The following is a 23,102-nucleotide window of genomic DNA, read 5'->3' on the forward strand; positions in this document are numbered from 1 at the left end:
TCTTTATTCACTCAAACCAACAATCCGTGGTACATGAGGGTCAAGTACATGTGATACATTCCAATGGGAAAAGAGATACAGGGAAGAGAGACACAAACATAAATTCTGGATCTTTGATTTTAATTAGTAGAGGGAATGATTAATTGTTGTCATGTAAAACTTGTACGGTACCAATTTTGATGCACCAGATGCGCATTTCGACAAATAATGTCTCTTCAGTGATGCTCAACCGAAATGTTTGAAATCCGAAATAACAATAAACCTGTAAGAGCTGGGAAAACAGAGTGCCAAAAGTGTATTTCTTTCTCAAAACGAGAGAAATTGATCTACAGGTACCGTTGTCGGAAACGGGGAAGGGAAAACCAAAGATACATGCCAATCTTTACGGGTTTTTTTTTTTTTGCCGGTTAATCATCCAAACTGATTGCATGTAGACGAGCCCCCACCCCCAATTTAATTAAACTTTGATTTAAGATCCGCTCGCTACACTATCATCTAGAGAGTCTCATCAGAGGTCAAATTCGTAATCCCACTTGATTTATTCTGATGAACAGACATTTAATGATTCTGCAAGCGAATGATAAATGGAATTTTACCTCCGATGCGACCCTTTATATGTTTGTGTAGCGGGTGTGCAAGAGAATCTAACATCTAATTTGAATTACTTTGCACAACACCTCAACTTTCTTCCTATACATAACATGTGTAATAACATTTTGGCACAGGTGTGTTAATTTGGGACCATTTGAACACACTTTGAATTATTTGTGCGTTATGCGTGCACATCAAATTATTTTTATTATGGAAACTCTTAACGCACTAAAAATATTTATTAAAGAAAATTCTGGACATTGTATTTAGTAAACGGTATAATGTCAGAAGTGTTGTGTTTGTTTCTTAAATCTGATGAATTGATCTACCGTGAGAGGGAACGGAGAGTGAACCAAAGATAGATACCAATCACCAGTGAATCATCCAGATTGATTGATTGTAGAAGACCCCATGCCTCATCTCTCCCTCCCAAAAATATCATATGTATTTTACATAAATTGCATCTTTCAGTGTATTAACGTAGGAGAGAAATAATAATTAAAGAAAAAGCTTTTCTGTAAAGAAAGAAGTGATACATTGTTACTTTATGAACAATATAGCCACGCTCAAACACAAGAACCCCTGGGGGTTGTGAAATTAACATTTTTTGGTAAAGGCTTGCTCATTATCATTATATACTCAGTTTGTTTGCTCTATGTTCGGGAGTACAGAAGAAGACTTTTAAAGGAATTTCGCATTTTACTACATGTATATTGGCGAATATGGCCACGCCCTAGCCTTGGAGGTCATGCAATTTATAATCTTGTTAGAGGCTTCCTTGCTCATTATTACCATATAGCCAGTGTGTCTGCCCCACGCCTGGGAGTAGAGAAGACGATTTTAAAGAGTGCACTAATTTTCACAGCTTTTACCCACAATGTCAGGCCCCTGTAGGGTAGAGTCATGAAATTTTATAATTCATGCTCACCTTCCCCTACATATGATACATACAAAATTTGGTCAGGATTGGCTCAGTAGTACTTGAAAAGAAGTTGAATATGTTCTATTGTTAACGGACGCCGGATGGGGACCGATAGCAATAGGAAGAGTGACTCGGGTTACCTAATAAAATTGGGCGTCGTTGAAATGGTGACCATCTCAAAGGACATGCAAGGTAGCTCTAAAATATTGTTTTCTGTACTCAGTAAAGGTTTATGGGTGACATTTGTGCCTGGTAAAGCAAAGGGGATAGAAATATGCTCCAGACAAGGATTTTACACATAGAAGTTAGTTCGTCTTTGACCCTTGATCTAGAAAATTGGTTCATTGCCACTGCAAATACTCCACCCATGGGCACTATATGGGTGACGTTTGAGCCCGATTGGGCCAAGGGTAGAGAAAATACTGTATGCTCAAGACAAAGATCTTACACAGATACGTTTATCTATAGTAACCTTTGATCTAGGAAACTGGATCAAGGTCATTGCACACCCTCTACCCATGGGTAATCTATTTAAAGCTTTGGTCAGGCTTGGTCATTGGAAAGGAATATTGTTCAAGACAAATGAAAACGAACGGACGGTCGGAGGGACGGTCAGTCTAATCATTGTAGAACTCTCGCAGAGACAGGCCCTTGTGATTACCCAAATCCACAAAACGTCCACATCTCAGATCTGGAAGTGACGTCATCATCAAATATCAAGGGTCAAGTAATTATCTATCACTTTTGAAAGCGTCAAGAAAATCGATCGAGCCGTTCAAAATTTGTTTTTTGCAAATTGCGTTAATATCGTCGATATCAACTTGGTCCCAAATAACGCATTTTGATTTTTTTTTTCAAAGTGGGTAATTTTTCAAGGTGCGTTTGTAACATTTTGTAACAATGCTGTATTAATTGGATATAAAGGGTGGGTTTTTTTTTTATCAAGCTATATAAGTAATACATTTAATGCAAATTATACACTCGATAGGATTAAAAAGTAATCAAGTTAATATCCTATTTATTTATTATCCAAGTCGGATATCGAACGCCCCATTTCGAAAAAATTCATGGTCAACAATCACATGGGATCGCGAAACCGTGGACGGCCTGTAGGCTGTAAATGTAAAACAAAGATGAGAGAAATAACTTCGAGCAATGAAAAAGGAGTTAAATATAATGTTTAACATCAAATCATTTTAATACGACTACATACTGAACACGAAATCCTCTGCTTCTCCCGGATGTTTCTATACGATATTTTCCCCGCGTGCTTGTGCACCTCCATCTTAAATATGCATTCGAAAATCACCGTTATCCACCTTGCATAAACCAGCACTCCGTTACTAACAATTACAGTATTGTGTATTAATTAGTCGTAATTGTCAGATACTATTTTTCAATGTCTACCATTTGAACAGAATTTTGGTCTGATTTCCGACATGGGAAAATAACGGGACATGCCAGAGAGTTAAAGATCCGACTCTTATAAGAAACAAGTAAAGCTTTTTTAAAAAGCTTGCCGTCTTTAGCAGCAACTCTATAGAGCGAAGTTGAATTATGTCCCTTGTCTTCATCATTGAATTGAGCTAAAATAAATAATCTCACGGACATCATGCCTACAAAGCTGTGTCCTGACTCCCATTGTAAAAGTTTGTATTTATGAAGGGTATATGTACTGGAAATCAAAATCACTGTTCCCTGTATTAGCACTGATTAAAGCCTCTATATCAAATGAAACTGAGATTTTCAGTGTGTATATTAAAATATTTATTTTTTAACAAAGTTAGGAAACAAAACAAACTAAAAAGATTTAAATTGCTCAAATTTGCATAAAAATTATTCTTGCATATTGTACAGTACAACTGCTTTAGAAATTAACCAGGATAAAGACCTGAGAATATTGTAATAGTTTTGCCAAAAATTATATCATAAAATACATAGAGTTTGATGGAAAAGATTAATAATTGTTATTCAAATTTGAGCAATTGTAAGGGGAAAAAATATTCTGAAGGAATAGGATAGTTTTAGAACAGATGTGTTGAAAAAAACAAAAACTTTAAGTTTACCTGATACAGACAGGGGTAATTTTAAGCAACATAATATGTAATGAAATGTTACTATCCTATTCCTTCTTAAGATTAGCAAAGTTCTCAAATGCCACTGATAATACAAACAAAAATGGTTGCATTGGAATCACTGATTGTCAATTAAAATTATCCCAAAACACAAGCAATCAAAACAAAAAACGGCGAGTTTTTCTGTTTGTATGCAAAAATGAAAACATTGCTGTAAATGAAGTAACCATAGAAATGCTTTGTATTAGTTGCTTTAAAAAAGTAATGTGTCAATTTCATGAATTGCATTTTTCTTTTGTTCGTTTTGTCGATTTTTTAAAGATTGAAAATCTTGAAAAATTGTTAAGTCGTACGAAAATTAGAACACCAGAAAATTATCTCCCTTGCCTTGAAGAGCATTTCAACCAATGAAATAATTGAAAATTTTCACTTCATGCACTTTCTACCAATGAAAAAAGAGAGGAAGTGCAAAGTCCGAAGACTGTAAAACACTTCAACTCTGTATACCGTCTTCCAAGGAAGACGGTAATAATCAATTTACTGCGCAGAAGTAAAACCGCGCATGATTGATGGCTTATATCGCTGTAATTTTGCATCACCGCCTCAAAAATTTAATATAAAAAATTCTTAACATCCTAACATATTTCCCCCTCTTTACTGGTGTCCAAACATACCTTCAAATATTCATTAAAACCCACGCAACCAGAAAACTCGCAGTTTCGAATGATTTCGTTTGTTGACGTACATGTAGCTATGTCAGGTAGGCAGTCAATACGCCAGTTTCGAGATACGAACTCTTCTGTATAGGAGGTGCATTTAGTGGAACTTTGAATGCCTAAGTCGGACAGAGTGGATATACAGCCAACGAGGAAGACGATGAAATGTATTAAAAGCGGCTTCCCTTTAAATATGTAAATGTGGGAAATACTAAATACTATCGAAAGAAATGTTTTACCGAAGTGGAAACATACAAACAATGTCATACTTGCAAGAAATATCTTGGATATGGTACTTATGACGGACGAAATAACGTGATAGGATAAGAATTCTATGTATTTAATTACTTCCTAAATACTTATCACTTACTTAATTTGTGTATCAGTCGAATTCGGGTTATCAAACAGTGTATGAGAAACTTACTGAGTACATTCACTTACGCTGTGATGAATATCTGTCCCACTCCCGCGTGTAAACAAATTCTTTAGCACCTTACTATGTACGAGAGTTCTCCAAAGGGAAATAACTCGGATGTATCTCGAAAACGGCGTATTCGAACGTAAATTGAAAAATGTATAATTCCTCTGGACGTTTACTATGCTGTGGAGCATTGAAAAGTAATCCCGGTATGTTATGAAAGCCTAGTCTGGCCCCACAACTAAAACAGAGTGGCGGGGATGGGTACCGGATTAAAGCAGTGAGTTTGGTTCAATATTGAAACATAATAAAATAATTATTATTTAATTGAACTGGAATGATTTAATAATAATACTTGAATAAAATGTTTGGAGGGATATTACTTCACATAGACAGTATTGTAGGTATTGAAATGAACCGGTGTCGATTTCACTGGCTACCTAGCTTACATGGCTAAGTCAACGAACGAAATCATATGAAGCTGCAAGTTTTACATAATTATATAGTATGTTGACATAAATAAGTCACAAGTCAACATAATTATGTTGCATCTTGCATGTACGATGATAGATACTGCCATTAGTAAGTAAATTTATCAGTATTAAAATCAGATTTTCTAAAACGATTGGTAACTTGCATGTCATCACTATCTTGCATGCAGAGGACAGAAATATATGGCAAACTCTTTTACTATTTATTCGTGAAATAAGATATCTCTTTCAATAAGAGAGAGATATCTAGTGGTTGTAGAGATATCTCTGTAAGTTAGAGAGATATCTTTTTACGTTAGGGAGATATCTCTTTAACCAAAAGATATATCTCTTTACGCCTGGGAGATATATCTTTCTCTTTGTGAGATATATATTAAAGCTAGAGTGATATCTCTCAAAGAGAAAGAGATATATCTCAAGCGTAAAGAGATATATCTCTATCAATGTAAAAAGAGATGTCTATTAAAGTATAAGAGATATCTCTCTAAGTGAAAGAGATATCTCTCAAAGTAAATGAGATATCTTTCTAAGTGAAAGAGATATCTCTCTAAGTGAAAGAGATTATCTCTTTTTTAGAGAGATATCTCTCATTTTAAAGAGATACTTCTTTCAAGTAAGAAATGTCTCTTTAATTGAAAGAGATCTCTTATTTTTCGAATAAATAGTAAAAGGGCCTGTCATAGAAATCTGCCGCCAATATTAGCTATCCTTATACAATGTGCTACTAGTGCCTATGTACAAGAATTAAATATAATTTCTTAATTTACACACATCCTTCTCTTTAAAGCTCACACTAGTACATATAATCTATGGGTTCATCGGTTAATATAGAAAAATTGGCGCGTCCCCGTCGCTTGGGGAACTTCAGTGACTCATACTATTGCAGTACATATCTATCTGTTTTAGTGGAACGTTTTATGCCGCACATCTCAGGTAAGATCTCAAGATCTCTCTCTCTCTCTCTCTCTCTCTCTCTCTCTCTCTCTCTCTCTCTCTCTCATTTAACTTTGCAACTTTGATAGGGATGATATAGTTTTAGACAGACAAATATAGATACAAAATATTTAAGCAAAACTAAAAAAATACCTGAATAGATAAATTCCTATGTAAAAATTCCAACACTTCTTGTGGTCCCGTGAAAATCCCAGAGGTCATGGTGTGAACAAATCTGAATCCACGTAAAGCCGGGGCAGGTCTTGGGACTGTGTCGGAAAGCAATAGATCCGTGTAAAGCCGGGGCAGGTCTAGGGACTGTGTCGGAAAGCAATAGATCCGCGTAAAGCCGGGGCAGGTCTAGGGACTGTCGGAAAGCAATATAGTGGGGCATAATCTTTTTAAAAAAAATATTGCACTTAATGATGCAAGCATGAAACTTTGCACAAATGCTCTACAGATATCACTTTTAGGAAAAAGAACGTTAGTCACCCCAATTTCGACATTGGCGGCCATTTTGAATCCAATATGGCAGCCGTCATGAAATCAACACAGACAATGTCGACTAAATAGGATTTTTTAACGTGCAATATTCATTGGAACTGATAATGGAGCTCTAATTGAGTAGAATATGGCCCCAGCTTTCCTTATATACCACCAAATGTACATATTTAGTTTCGAAAATAGAATTACAGTCGAAAATATTCAGAATTTCAAGAGAAAACATAATTTTCAAACAAAATTTTAATATTGAAAACGTTGCGCACCCTGTACTTTATTTACAAACAAAAACACATCAATCAAACTCAAAATACACCAAGAAATCATTAGTAGATTGTAAATAAACAGAAGTCTCCGACTTTTATAGTTAGCGACCATCGTCAAAGATTGCCGATTGATGATGAATTATAACCAAAAAGATCCGGTCATAATAAACGCAACATCAGACTACAAAAAGGATAAGAATATTCAATGATACAAAATTATAGTATCAAAACCACTAACTCTGCAGTAATAAAACCAAGACTATGGCTCTTTTTAAAAGATGGTCGCCAATGCCAAAATAACACATGTACAGCAATATGTGTGATTAAAGCAGTAACTCAGCAGTTCAAATAATTAATATTTGTGAGTCTGCAAAAATGTACTCAGTATTGCATCCGCATCTTGTCAACTGTTGGCAACTCTGAATAATTGGGGCAAGGTTAGTCCACAGAATTCCCCAAGAATTGCCCTTCTTGACCCAGCCCCATTTCTCCGGACTAGCAGTTTCCATCTGGCACAACAACGTCTGTCCCCATATGCATCCAGCCTGATATGCAGCTCACTTTACATGTTTGATCAAAGTCGCGAGTGTCGGTCGAATAGAGTCATGAGATCACTGTCTTCTTGCAAAAAAGATCTAATCTAGCTTCATCAATATCTACAATTGAACTGGACATGTCGTACACTGTAATAGCAAACAGTTCTTGGTCTCGATCATTTATTTCGAGTGGATAGTGACTTAACTTTGTAAATATTTCTGTCACTTTTGGAAACACACTCCACGTTTGCCATGCTTTCTTTTTGCCCTTACCGCGAAAAGATGAGACCACGTCACAACCAGTAAAAGCATGGAAAAATAAGATTACACGAGATATTTCAGCCCCAATAGCAGTGCAGGTGTCATAGACAGGAATCCAATCAAGATTTTTACCTTGTCCAAACTCAATCCAAAATGCCTGAAGTCACAGACTGTTTAAAAGGAAAATAAAACATTCACTGCTACCCCCGTTTTGGTCTGTGTCACTTGTTTTGATACGTACTGATTGACTCCCATGTTCTACAGTATGTCTTGCATGAACAAACAATCTTGTATCATATCTAGCATCGTTTTCCTCGTGGTTACAGTTTGAAATATCTTCCGCTAGAATATCGTGGTTGCAGAGCAGTTTCCTCTCGCGTAGGAAGTACAATATTACCTTTGTGTTCCACGATTTTTACGGCAAGGAACGAAAATATTTCAGTCTTGTTCCTACTACACTGTATCTGGTAGAAAACCTTGTCAGTTCGATGGGATTTTACCAGAAGTGGTTACCCTGCTTCTAGATTCAACACCTCTTTTAGATCTTGTTTCTGCTTTTAAACTGCATGATCTGTAAACATCGAAAACAATTTGTCCTCAAGTAGTTTGAAGAATAAGATTAAATCTTGGAAGCAAATTCGATCGTACATATACCATATCCTTCAAATGTTTTGGATGTTCGAGGTGGATTAGCATTAACCAAATGATAATGACTTTGACACCTGGAAGTACGTCTGGCAGTGTTACTTTATCTTCGAGTAGTGGAACAAGCTGAGACTTCTGACAGGACAGAAGTGTTCCGTTATCACTAAGTGACGCAGGGAATGCTTGGTTTTAATGCCTAAACAATTCCTAGAGATCACATTCTCTTGACTGACAGAATATGAAAACTTTGCAAGACAAAGTTGGCATTCTTCCTTATATTTCTGGTTTAGGTCTTTAGACGTTGGGTCTATTTGTTGCCTGAAAAAGTCCGTTTTGTTTTTCTTGATGGTATCATAGAATTTGGATTTCTCTCCTTCTTGTAAACTCTTCATAAAGTCACCAAAAGTTTCTTTACCTTTGACGTGATTTGCAATCATCTCTGTGTCAACAGCTCATTTGCGTCTTCCGTGAAAAGATAGCCCATTTCTTTCATCGTATCATACATTTGTTCTACCCTTTCGATGAAAGTCCTTTGTACTTGTCTAGCTTCTTCAGGATGTTGTACCTCCTCATTAGGATTTATTGCACCAAAGTTTTTCATATTGGGAAAGTATGCAAGCGACATCAGGACCTGCCACCATCCATCGTCTTAGTGCTGATGAATCTTCTGTGCCTCCTATAGCACCACCGTCACCTTTAATCAATGCATTGGATTGTCCCTGAGCTTGGTCAATTGCTAAAGTGGAAAATTCGAGACAGGATTTATGAATGACGAAATTATCCTTACGAAATTCATTGTTGATCTGAGGATGGAATGTAGCCTTGAGGTAATTGGAAACCATCCTTTTACCACCTCAAATTGTAAAACGCACATTGAAGTATGGGATACAACAAAGTTAGGGATTGATCAAAATACATTCACTTAGCCCGATCGTTCATCGAATACCATTTAAGTTCCGTGCAATCTGTGCACCGTCCGGGCAACAGATGCCCCGTTACCCCTGACTCGGCCTTCCCGCGATGGCACACCCTGTCTATTCAAGCGCGACTATCTAACTATAGAATAAAACAAATGCTTTTGGGACTGGTCGGATAGTATTTGGAACACTATACTTGGAAACTTTTGGTATAGCTGGTATTGAACCCCATGCCAAGTTTCGCAGCAGTGATGTCACCAGTGTGCCCTGGTTGTAACATGCCATACACTTTTATTGTCGAATGTCATTAATGTTTTTTTAATCCTTAAAGAGGTACAAAAACGATTTACAGAAGATAACTCCTCAATAACAAGGAATGAGCAAGGATACAGAAGATTCCGAAACACGAACTTCAAATTCCTTTAACTGACACATAAATTGGTAATAAAACATACAGTTGTACTTAATGTTCCTATAGCACACATTTTCGAATTCATATATGCATTTACAGTTGGAAATCTGCAGTTGAATCGAGACCCAAACTGATAACGGAGCTTTTATTATCAGAAATTTTAATTTGTTGACGACTAAGACGCCATCTTGAAAAATAGCCGCCATGTTAAATTTTTCAGGTGGCTAACGTTCTTTCTGGAAAGAATGATGTCTAAGAATTATGCATGCCAAATTTCATGTTTGCATCACTAAGTGCAAGATTTTTACATATTTTTGACATAATCTGCCCCACTAAATATCTGTATCCATAATACGAAAAAAAAGCCCGGAAAACTGTTTGACCTAATTTTTTCCAAAAAGTAGGTCAAGGATGGACCAATCCAGCTGAAATGCAAACTTAACTTATATTCCTCCAAGAGGAAGCATCTGACTAAATTTCAGGGAAATATCTGCATCCATAATGAAAAAAGTCTGCATAACTGTCTGACCTATTTTTAGTCCAAAAGTAGGTCAAGGATGGACCAATCCAGCTGAAATGCAAAAGATCTTATATTCTGAACTTGTTTTCCTCTGAGAGGAAGCATCTGACAAACTATCTGGGCAATATCTGTATCCATATTGAAAAAAAAGCCCGGAAAACTGTTTGACCTATTTTTTTCCAAAAAGTAGGTCAAGCATGGACCAATCCAGCAGAAATGCAAATTGAACTTGTATTCCTCCAAGAGGTTCTACAGTTCATAAAGCGAAAATGCTTTTGTCTTTCTTCTTGACTCTTGACATTCCCTAAAACAAACTGAATACATGATGATAATACGGAGAGAAGTCTTACCAAATTATATGATCCATGGACCAGAGGCTTTAATAGCGCTAGAGTGAGGGTTTTATGGATCATGCTATGAAAACGCTTAAAATATGAAATTCTAAATATATGTATTTAAAATTCTTCGTTTATTCTCCTAAGCAGTGTGTGCATTGTTGCTGCTTTTCTGTATATTTCGGAATATTAGCACAGGGACTGATAAGTTTAAACAGTTTGGTCTTTAGGCCTTTAGATAGAGCTATATTATATGGATCATGTAGTGAGAGTAAACTTGACATGAATGGGTCATAGTGTCTGCTAATCTCTCATGGTAATTTACTTAGTCAGTTAGATCAATATCCCTTAGATATGAATTTGAGAATTTCTGGCAAATATGGGGAATGGCCATAAAAGATGACAGACAAAAACGTTACATATATTTTCATATGTTCCGCGGTCTTGCCCTTTACAGGCTTAGATTAAGTAAGAAAAGATAATGGCCCCACCTTTCTTTTTTCTCTCAATGTTAGTATGGGGTGAAGTCAAGTCATCTATGATTACAATAGTAATACAAGAAGTCAATTACCTGATCTTATTTAGGGGTTTTTTTAAGGAATATCGTGTCCAACGAAAAAAAAACCCTCCGGATCTACTTTCTATTGGAATGTTGTCGATTCATTCAATTTCGTATAACATGAAGCTGGTCAAGTGATCAGTCTTTTCTTGCGTATAAATACAATCACCGCTTCAAAAGTCAGATACTTTCACCTGGCTTCTTGCTTATGCAATGCAGTGGGGGGGGGGGGGGGGGATTTAGAGGCCCTCCCTCTTTTCGTAACAAATTTTAAAAAATAGAAATTGTGCGAATAAAAGTCCAGATTGGCACCCAAAATGGCTGAGTATTTTAGCTGATACTCTACTTTTACATGCCTCCTCCCCCCTTTCCTTTCGGAAATCCTGGATCCGCCACTGCAATGATTTTATAACAGAAACAAAAAATTTAAAAAAAAACGCATCAGAAATTTTATACAGAGTGTGTTTTGTAAACAGACAAGAATTTCATCAATTAATACAACAGAAACATTAAACATACCGTTCAGTTGTTTCATTTTTAAATACCGTCTGCAACAAGGCTTAAAACTGCACCTTTTGCAACATGGCGAATTCATAAGATGAATTTGATATTGGAAGCGAAGAAATGGAGGCAGAGTTAGGTCTAAAGGGCTTTATGATGATGATTATCTGTTGTTTCCAGGCATGACTCGACATGAGCGACTCTGGTTTTGAGGCTCGAAAAATTATGTCCATGTCAGGGCACCGCTGCGAGTCTTCATTAAAATCCTAAAACGGAAATATCTCAAGTGAATAAAAACTATCTGTCAGTTCGTATTTATTTTCTCTTACACATCCTGGAGGTTAAAAAGGGCAACCTACCTGCACTTTGTTTAAATCTGTCCTATATGGCTACAACTACGGGTCTTTACGATGAACATGCAGTTGCTCCCTTCCAAAACTTGCAAAAACCTGATCAACAGTTTAATGCGAACTTGGTCCATCTATCCTCCGTCAATTCTCTCAGACCCTCTGAATTTCTGTCGAAATCTGTGTTCAACAATTGTGTTTTCCACTTCAATTAGGCAAACGTCACTGTTTCTCCATCGCTGATCACGACCAAATCACATCGCGGATGCAGTTTAATTCGCTCTACTTGTCTTCATTTCAGTTCACTTTACGCTCTAAATGACCTTTATTTTACACCTGTTTCGTCTTTTTTAACCTTCGAAATGAAATATGTATATCTTATATCCTCTTAGATATTGTTCCTAATTATTATCCGATCGTTATTTCGGTCAACTGCTACATAAGTATGAAAGTTCGTTAAGAACACAAATCAAAATAGAAATATAGGATTTAATCACGTTACTAACTTCATGTCATATCCCAATAACACTCATAAATGATATCTTATTTCTTATAAACGTTATCGATATAAAACGGTATGTTGGACAATTGTGGCTCAGGAAGAAAACGTCGAATAAAAGTTGCCATTACATCAACATAATGACATAAAGATACAAATATATCAACTATAGGCATGATCAATCGAAGTCCAAGTCAGGCCAAACTTGAGTCCAAAATGGAATGTTAGTCAATAGACATTATAAAACCCAATGTATGCAGACATCAACCACCAGGATCTCTTTCTCCGTCTCTGCAGGTTGCAACCTAGTTGTCCCCATTTGTCGCCTCTTGTGAAAAGGCAAAGGTGTGGTAAGGATTGCTTGTATATTATTTAACGTCCCTCTCAAAAATCTGGAGACGCACCATTGTCAGTGAAGGGCTGCAAAATGTAGACTTATCCTCGTCGATTATGGCCTCTGAGCAGGGAGGGATCTTTATCGTGCCACACCTGCTGTGACACGGGACCTCGGTTTTTGTGGTCTCCAAAGGACCGCCCCTTTTAGTCGCCTCTTACGACAAGCAATGGGTAATGAGGACCTATTCTAACCCGGATGCACGGGATGTGGGGTAATGATCTATTCTACATCAACTGTAGTATATTTACTTGCCTTCTTTTAGTGTTTTAACAAACCCATAAATATGGAATAATGAAATCTTACTAAATTTTGAGTTGAATAAAACGTGTGAAAGTTCAATCTTATGAACGAATAGTAGTATATTGCATTGATTAAATGGGGGTGGGGGTAATCAAATAATCTTATCAACAAGATGACATATTGCCAGATTTTTATAGCTACTGTTATAACAAACAAACAACAACAAAAATAGTTTTTACGAAAAACGAATGTCTCCCCAGCTCCCCAAATTGGAAGTGTTCCAAATGAAACCTCCTCCCATTAATGCACAACATGGTATGGAGGAGAAAGCATGAGCAGGAACATAGACAATATGAACTCTGATAAGCTACATTGAAGAAGTGTTCACAAACTATTTTACACCCTTCACTCCTCAGATCCGCTATAACTCTATGGACAACAATTGGATCCTCCTGTTCCTACAAAATACACATCTGTAAATGGCACTGAAGTATCGTACAAAGTTTCAAATCTATCCGATAAGCCATATAGGAGAAGTATTCACAAGCTATTTCACATCCTCCAGCCCTCTTAGATCCACTATAACTTTAAGGAAATAATTGGATCCTCCTGTCCCGACAATATGCATAACTACAAATGGCATTGACGCATTGTACAAAGTTTCAAGTTTGTCCGATAAGCCATATAAGAGGAGAAGCGTTGACAAGATTTTGTGACAGACAGACGGACGGAAGGAAAGTACAAAAACAATGTGTCTCCCCATGAAAGAGGGGAGACATAATATCCCTCCACCAAAGACAACGAATATGGAACCCATGAAAGCGATCGTGAGAAGACCCTAGACATCAACCGTACCTAGCCGTATAATCCAGGACACATCTTTAATAATTGTTTGTTCTGTTTCAAGTTTCCATTTGGAAGGCATTGTATAAATCAAATATTTTGAAAGTGATTTTCGACAACAATCCACTCTCGGCATTTCTTTTCTATTAAGCAAAAGATTGTCTAAGTCTCATTACATTGTATTTGTAAACAGATATGAGATTTAGTTCAATACTTTGTGATATAACATGTGTTCCATATTTACTTACACTTTATATATATTTTTTTAAAGTGTACCTGAAAATTAGAATCGTATGTAATATCTTTCAAATAATTCTAGTAATCATTTGATCAAAGTTTTTAATTCAACTTTCATAATCCGCATTTAGTAGTGGAGAGCCTTTAAAATGTTCATAAAGCGATTTGGAGGTATGAAAACACGGCTCAATATCGCCATACAATAGCAGGTTTTACTTGCACAATTTAATGGTTTTAGCCATTGTATCGGTTGGTATGTGGTAATAATCCTCTATGGCAATGCATTCTGTTTGCAGATGAATAGATACGACACAGAATACTGAGCCTCTCCAGGACCCGCTAATAAAGAGAGTGGTCACAATGTGGAACGGATTGTTCTAACTCACACCAAGAAGATTGTTTTTCATTATGTGGATTATTTTAACACGAAACAATGTCTACCCAAATTAACGATAGGACTTTGAAGATTATCAGTAGTTCCTACAGTAGCCTGTTTCCGGCAGGGGATTCTCCAGAAAAAACGGGCGACAGAAAGATAAAGATACCGGACAAACAGACTTTAGAGCGGATCCATAAACAATTTTTTTCGGGGGGTGTGCGTGCTCCGACACTGGCCGATCTCAACTCTAACTTCATTAAGTATCCTAGCAGACAAGGTAAAATGGAATCACCATTACATTTTCAATTTGACATTCACTGTAGAAATAATGTTCACGGAAGTAAAACACCAGTGCAAAAACTAGAGATGGAGAAAAGCAATCTATCTTTAGGAAGTTTAGGGAACTGTCGGGGAATGATCAAGTTTTTACTTCCGAATGGTTCAATGAAAACGTCAGAAGGTGAATCCTCCAAATCAGTGTTTGATGAAGAGAAGGACGATTGGGAAAAATGGAGGGAGTCTGTGGCCGGCGTGAGGGACGCACGCGATGTTCTGTACAAGTACTCTGTCAGCAGGGACAAGAAAATCCGATACAACAGCTCCATGCTACCGCATATCCCAAAGGAGAGCAGACCATGGACGGCAGGAGAAGAAACTCAGCCCAAAATTCGCAAAAACAACTTAGTTCTTGATTTTACTAAAGATTCGAAATCTGATAAAACACATGTTCCACAACCTCACCGGCAAGCAACAATGAGTAGGAATCTTCGCAGGAAATTTTTAAAAAATTGGGACAATCCGTCGGATGTACAGTTTTTAGAAGTGAAGCGTATAATCGCAAATCATGACGTAAATAAAGGTGAACTAGGTCAATACACAACGAATGTTCAACAACCTTTTGAATTTCATGGAATAGGAATTCCCAAGAATCGGATGGAACGCCCGTTGAAGCATGAACATCTTCAAACTCGGCCCCTCTACCCCTCTTACAGACATTATGTGCAGGTTCCAGCTATTCCAGTTGTTAGTCCAACTAAAGAATACAAGTCAGTGGATGTATATAAACAATACGTTGAAAACCTCCAAAACAATGTTAATGTAGAGGGACAGAAAACCAATATACGAGAGAAAGAGAAAAGCGACCTATCGCAATATGGTCAAGAAAACCGACTTCTGCAGTCGGTCATCAACGTCAATCAACCTGCCGAACAAGCGGATACTCGGGAAAGCAATGACGTCAAACTTGTCAGCGAAAACGATGCAGAAAATCAAACTAATAGATCGAACATATCGGTGAGCAAAAATGAGGAATTACACACAAATAGGTCAAATAAATCTATCGTGGTTGAAATCAAGTCCACGTGGAAGGAGAAAGAAAACACAGAAGAACACAACATTCAGGAACAGTGTGAACCGGCCGTGGACTCTGCACAGTTTCAGGTGAAATATGCTGATAACATAGATCCCGACGTCCCCAGGACATAAGAGAATGCATCAATGCATACTCGTGCATTTTGTCAAATGTTCAGTGAAATTCTGATACGGTTCATTTCCCCCCATTTCGTAGATATTATTTTATGACAAGTGAAGTGCATCAGGAAATAAATAAAGTATTTGCGTTTAACCTCCATCCGATCCATGTAAAAAAAAAAATCTGACTGCAAAATATATTATGTGGAATGTATGTGTACTGTCTGTATTAATTACTTCAGTTTGTTCATAGCTGATGTAAAGTATGTCATGAATAAATACAATATCTCATCCTTGTCCGACGGATTATCCATTTGACACAAATTTTGACCTCGTTTTCTGTCCCGTAATCCGTTGTCCTTCAGAGCATTGCTGCCAAATGAAAGAAAAAGATAATTTTATTTCTTATTACATTCGAGATGATAAGTCATACATGTACATATATTTTTACTTGTACTTTGAGCAATACAAGCTGCAACTGACAATATTTTTTCAACTATCCAATTCTGCACTAAATAACACCTATCGGTATGATTAATATAATTCCCAAGATTTGAAGAAAATTTTCAGGCAAACAAACAAGGGAATATTGTTTGAGAGCACACGTACAATGAGCGTTTCGTATAAACCGGCCGCCATTGCGTCGAATACACGGTCATGGGAACGATGATTGCAGAACATAATCGGGTTGCTGAGACCGAGGTCATATATGATTGATTGATTGAATATTGTTTCACGTCCCTCTCGAGAATATTTCACTCATATTGAGACATCACCACTGCCGGTGAAGGGCTGCAAAATTTAGACTTATGCTCGGCGCTTATGGCCATTGAGCAGGGAGGGATCTTTATCGTGCCACACCTGCTGTGACACTGGACCTCTGTTTTTGCGGTCTCATCCGAAGGACCACCCCATTTAGTCGCCTCTTACGACAAGCAAGGGGGTACTGAGAACCTATTCTAACCCAGATCCCCACGGGATTCGAGGTCATATACAAAGACGGAAACTGACGCGTGTCGTTTGTTTTAAAACATTACATCGTTTCATGAATGACTAGAAGTACAATATAAGTAAAAGAAGGTATTAATTACGCAAATGTGCCACTCAAAATTATTGGCATGTTAAATTTACTGTTTACAAATCTAGCACGTGCTCAGTGCCTCTCTTTCGCTTTTTTCCGAACTGGTGACTTCCAAGGTCAATGCACATCGGAGATTACGAGCAGGAATTACTGACAGAATGACAATGACTCATGAATCGACATGTTTTGCTAATTTGACGGGTTTATTGATTCACTCTGATTCTATTAAGTTATACTTATAACCAGCTGTAGGTGAAGTACTACAAATATGGACACTTGATATGCTTAACGCTCAAAACCAGGGTTCAACGTGCCAAACCTCACTATGTATGAGGAAACAGAAAGATTCAAATCAGATGTGGTAAAGACTGGGTTTTTTACATCATGGTCAGCTGCTGCTTCTGCAATCAAAATGGGACTCGGAAATACCAGTCATCCAAAATATTACTGCACAGGGGAGGGGGGGGGGGGGGTCAGGAGAATATTTGGGAGCTTGTATAGGTTTCATATTTTCTGGTCAAGTGCTTCGTTACGAAGACGATTCTTTAACACCTCATCTTTTATGAAAAACCTCGTCTTTTATTACCGACACCCCCCCCCCCCCGGTTATTTTCCTTAAATTTGGAATGGAACATAGCAATTTGAAATATTTTAATCCCATGATGCTTTGTAACAAGGGTTTGTATGCATTTGATATGCCGTCCTTCAATATCAACCTTTTCATTATTTTATTTTACGCGTACGTGATACGAAATTGCATATCAATATTTGTTGTCCGTCTTCTTCCGCCCAGCGACCGTCGTGGTGGCCGAGAGGTTAGAGCGTTCGCCCCGCATGCGGAAGGCCGGGATTGCGACAGACCTATTTCGTTAAAACAGGTAGTGACAGTTCCATCGCCAAACGCTCGGCATCAGGTGTGAATGTCACGGGTCCTCGGAGATGACCTTAAAAACGGATGACCCGTGTCACAGTAGGTGTGGCACGCTAAAGTACCCTCACTGCTCAATGGCCGTAAGCGCCGAGCATAGGCCTAAATTTGAAGCCTTTCACCGGTCTTGCAAACGTCTCCATATGAGTGAAAAATTCTCGAGCGAGACGTTAAGCAAGATACAATCAATCAATCTTCCGCCAATCTATGACGTCACCTCATCGTGTTATCCTGCATTTCTAGTCATTCATCTTTCGGAGGTACCTTTCATCTTCTAGAATATCTTCTTTGGTGTCATTCTCTGTTTTCTCATACAAAGTGAGGCCTGTAGCTTTCTCTGATCTTGTTTTATACTAATATGGCCCTTATTTCCCTCAGAAAAACTTAAGCTATCATCAATGCTTTCAGCCTATGGGAAGTCCTCAGTTACTGTGTTTTGTAAATATTGGTGTTTAACGCCTGTTTGCCTGATTTTTTTTTTTAATTTAATATTTCATCATTCAGTAAACCGTTATTGAATTTCGATAGACCACCCCTCTCTTAAAAGCATTGAATTTTAATTCCATAACTACAACAGAGTGATCTGACCTAAATTCAGGCTTGAATAGATGACCTTGTCTCAAGATATTTAAAATTTCTTTCCATGCGTAGATTTCAATTTGCGAGTTCTGTAATTGTAATCTATAGGTAGTCCATATTAAACTTGTAATATTTTGCCCTTTGTCTTGGAATTATTTGTATAATTATACCTTATCAAGTGTTGGGTGGAAAGCAGGATTTAAATCACTACATAGTATAAAATATTCATTGTCAAAGTCTTAGAAGGTATCCCGCTCTTTTTCATGAAATGCTGAGCTACTAATTCCAATTAACATTAAGAGTAACCGTGCTGTCTTCAATTGGAAGATCCAATGCACTAGTATGTCTATATCTATCTCTTTTCTGTATGGAGATCGAAAATATCATTAATTTTACCATGGTTATTGCAGAGATCAAATAATGTTGCGTCCATTATTCTGAAACATATCGATTATGTTATCGAAAGATTTAGAACTGTGATACATTTTAAACAGCTAGAAAAAATAAATAAATATATTAATCTTAAATCGGTCACATCGGTTTTACGTTGTGTATTGCATTAAAATAATTTTACTATATTATCATAAATTTAATCAATTCTATAAACAAATTTATAATTAAATGAAAAATATTTGAGATTCTGCAGTCTGCAAATCCATGATCGATATACATGTACATGTAAACAAACATGGCTTGACCCAAGTCCAGGTGTGTGTAGTTTAGTGCGACAGTGCATGTGAAATCCGCATTCATAGCAGATCAGATAAATACATCGCATTGATAAACCCCTTCAACATCAAACTAAACATTGAAATATATTTCAAAATAGTAGACCCTACCATGTCAGCAAATCATGCATGAAGCTGCCGTGACGTCACGATGTGATTGATAGGGAAACGATCAACTGGCTAAATGTATATTCACCCTTCGGTCTCGAAATGTTGTTTGAAATAAATCTCCAAAAGGCTCGGCTAACACCTTGTATCATTTTTATTTTAAAACAACATTTCGAGATCGAGGAGGTTATCCTGCAACATTTACAAAATTGCGTATCTAAAAAAAAAAAATACACTCGTCCCTTAAATCTTGTGTAACTCCATTATGTACGTTTCCATGGCTCGGATTCTGAAACCAAATGCGAGTGTTTAACACAGGTCTGAATAATGTAAACTGCGGGAGTTCAGAACCACCGGACGCTTAGAAGGAGTGCTACTAACTCAAGTCACAGTCAACCATTACATCTAAATATACACGCATGTACTAAAGTAGGCATCTTTAGCAATCTTGGTTGAAAATACATGTACATGTACCTCTGTGGTTCTAGAAAAGAAGCCGAATTGTGAAAAATCAACAGACGGTGGGCTTACTCTGAACAGAGAAGTCTGAAATGCTCATTTGAAGTTTCAACTCAGGTAAGGTAAAAAGGATAAAATGTTATTACAGGCTGGGAAGTACTTGACGTATATGATTAATTATAAATAAGATACACAACTTGTAAAAATATATTGCTTGTTATTAACAAATCAAAATAAATAAATATCTATGTAAAACAATAAAAACAAAATACAAAAACACTTAAAAATACAAATAAATACATCAGATACTGGATTTTCTTGAGTTAATCTGCAGGTTTTCCATCAGATATCAATTGGTTTTCTGTAAACGAAAGATATTCTGTAAATATGAAATGCTGATTAATTCGATAAGTATAAAATGAAAATAAAAGAATAATGAAATACTTATAATAATTTTACATGTAAATGTACTAGCATCCATTAAGATTGAATACAGTGTATAATTTTCACGAAGTGTAATGAATACCTTTACTACGTGTCGCAAGGTTTGGCTGCCTTCTCATATCTGGAATATAATTATGTTGAATTTATAACAAAGTTTCAAATCACAAATTAACGTGACTGTAAAGAGTCTTCAGAATTAATTAAATCAAATGAGAAAAATATTTCGCCCCAAAGGTCACTTCCTATGACGTATGTAAACAAACAAGTAAAACTATTTGTGAATGAGAAGGTAACAGTACATGTATATCTCAATGTCTTCTTAGAAATACCAGAAACCAACACATCGTAGCAATATTTTACGACATTGGGTTTTCAAATTAGACCTGCATAGCGCAAAACAATGCGGATGTTAATTTATAATGCTACTTGTAAATATTCAAAGTGAGAGGATTGATTTTGACATTTTTTCTCAGTAGGTTTAATGATTTTGTACTTACGCCTTCCAAGCCTCACAAGCATTTCTATAACTTTTCGTTCCGTCCATACTGCAGTGGGGGTTCGCTATATCAGGGCACCGGAAATTCTCCCTCTCAGACAGATCAGTGGGTAACAGTGGCAGGGATGGATACGCGTCTAATTCTGTTGACAAAAAAATACCACATACCTTGATTACGAGAAATAATTTTTTTATCTATTTGTTATTTGTTCAATCTCAATGTACATAAAAAATCAAATTGGTAATTAAAGAAAATCCTCACTTGATAACAGAATACATGCAAGAAATATAATGTATATCGACGCCATCCTTTCTTCACAATATGAGATACTCTTTGTATTTCATTTTTCAGTTTATATATGTACCATGTCCAAGTCATTTGATCAATTTGCATGCGTGACTCGCACGCATCATCGTTGTACCGGATTGTCCTATTGTTTATGTGGCCGTGAACGAATAGGATATGGTCTCATTGCGTAATTAAAAAATTCCCATTCCTTCCTTGAGGAATATAGGTCGGTGCAAATGATCTGCTTGAAATTTATACGTTCATTTATGAATGAATTTAATTTATTTCACTTATCAACCAACAGACAAGGGATTGTCTCCAACGAAGATAGATGTCCATTAAAGGTGAGGCAGGTCCACGTCTAGAGCCAGTGTAGCGTAAATATCACAAGTAAATATTGACGGAGTTGATTAATGAAGTAAGGATGTTCATTTTTTGTGCCTATGTATTTCCACATGTAAATTTTAACAAAACACCCTTTCAATAGTATAGCAGGTCATAACTTTTTACGAGTTTTAATTACAGAAAAAAAACTTGCAAATTAGGTATTTATTTTGACCGAGTTTTGATATTGTGCGTCAGTTCGAGACAATATGCATGTTAGATGCCTCCGCAAAGTCGAGATGAACAAGTGGTGAAGTATTCGGTACAGTTACATGAATCTCGATTGTCCGGGTCAGTGTATATATTTCTAACACTAATTCTAATGGGAATATAGCAAACAAAACATTGAAATCATTTGAAATTTTCATGGAAGTTTGTGTTAGCATTAGATAGTATATGATTATACAAAAATTTACTCTAACAGTCCCATGAATCAATCCTGAACATGAAAAATGTACTCTGAATTTCAGCCCTGTAGCAAAAACATCTATCGAGGGAAATCCGGTACCACCGTCGGGTATGTGGTAATTGTACAATTTGTATATTTTGCAATATCTGCTGGAATAACTTTTATCACTTTGAACATTGGGATTTATTTTCCTTAATTTGGTTCATTGACTTTAATTCCAAGACCAATTAAGTTAGCTTGGAAAAATGATCTCATTGTTGATACACGTATATGTATATCGCATTCTAATGAGATATGAAAATGCATCCACGGATCGACTTTATTGACAATCCTTGGCAAAACTATTTAAATGTTTTCTAACGATTTCCTTTATTCACAAAGAGCAAATAGCATCACACGTAACGTCACATTAAAATGGTTAAATTGGTAACATGTATGAATATTTCAATACCATGCAGTATCTGTAACGTGTCTGCTCATCCGACAGTGCGTCTTGCTGCGGCCGCGCGGTTAGTTCAATATCAGGAGATAAATCATTACGTCATAGGATACTTCGTTTGTTCTTATTTTGGAATTTTAAGGTAAACTCAGGTGACCTATTGCAATTGGTTTTCGTCCGTCGTGCGTTAACAATTGAACATTTTTAACTTCAATTCTTGATAACGACCAGTCCAATTCTTTTCATATTTGGCATGAAGCATCTTTGGGACAAGGGGGACATAAATTGTAAGTTTCAGGACTCCAGCACCCCTGGGGCCCTAGGGGCGGGGCAAAAACTGCCCAAAATTGACCAATTTTCAAAAATATTCTTTTCTACAACCGCACACGAGTAAGAAAAACTCAATGCATAGTGATGTAGAGCAGGAAGGCCTCTACCACAATTGTAACGTTTATGGTCCCCGGGGTAAGGGTTCTGACCCCAGGGCGGGGCCAAACTTGATTATATAGTGCTTATGTGTAAAACACTTAAATAGCATCTTCTTTAGTGTTATTGATACTAAATTGAAACTAAATGGATATTTAGAAAGAGCAGGTAGTCCTTTACCAAAAATTGTAAATTTCATGATTCCCGGGGTAGAGGTTCTGATCCCAGGGTGGGGTCAAACTTACTATATAGTGTTTATGTGTATAACACATCTTCTTTAGTGTTATTGATACTAAATTGAAAGTAAATGAATATTTGGAA

At 36.8% G+C, this 23,102-nt stretch overlaps 1 protein-coding gene and 1 long non-coding RNA gene across 2 annotated transcripts; one reads left to right on the forward strand and one right to left on the reverse strand.

The window, feature by feature from the left end:
* The first annotated feature begins 14,496 nt into the window (after positions 1-14,496).
* On the forward strand, positions 14,497-16,428 carry LOC125676017 (uncharacterized). The gene has a single exon (XM_048913908.2). It carries the CDS (start codon positions 14,596-14,598, stop codon positions 16,024-16,026), a length of 1,431 nt encoding a protein of 476 aa, XP_048769865.2. The 5' UTR covers positions 14,497-14,595; the 3' UTR covers positions 16,027-16,428.
* A 3,666-nt stretch (positions 16,429-20,094) lies between these two features.
* On the reverse strand, positions 20,095-21,347 carry LOC125676036 (uncharacterized). The gene is made up of 4 exons (XR_007370741.2): positions 21,097-21,347; positions 20,836-20,977; positions 20,421-20,459; positions 20,095-20,255 (listed from the first exon to the last, which is right to left on the reverse strand). It is a non-coding gene; the product is annotated as an uncharacterized LOC125676036 (long non-coding RNA).
* Positions 21,348-23,102: the final 1,755 nt, after the last annotated feature.

Source organism: Ostrea edulis, chromosome 3 (assembly GCF_947568905.1).
Source record: "Ostrea edulis chromosome 3, xbOstEdul1.1, whole genome shotgun sequence".
In the NCBI taxonomy this organism is placed as follows: domain Eukaryota; kingdom Metazoa; phylum Mollusca; class Bivalvia; order Ostreida; family Ostreidae; genus Ostrea; species Ostrea edulis.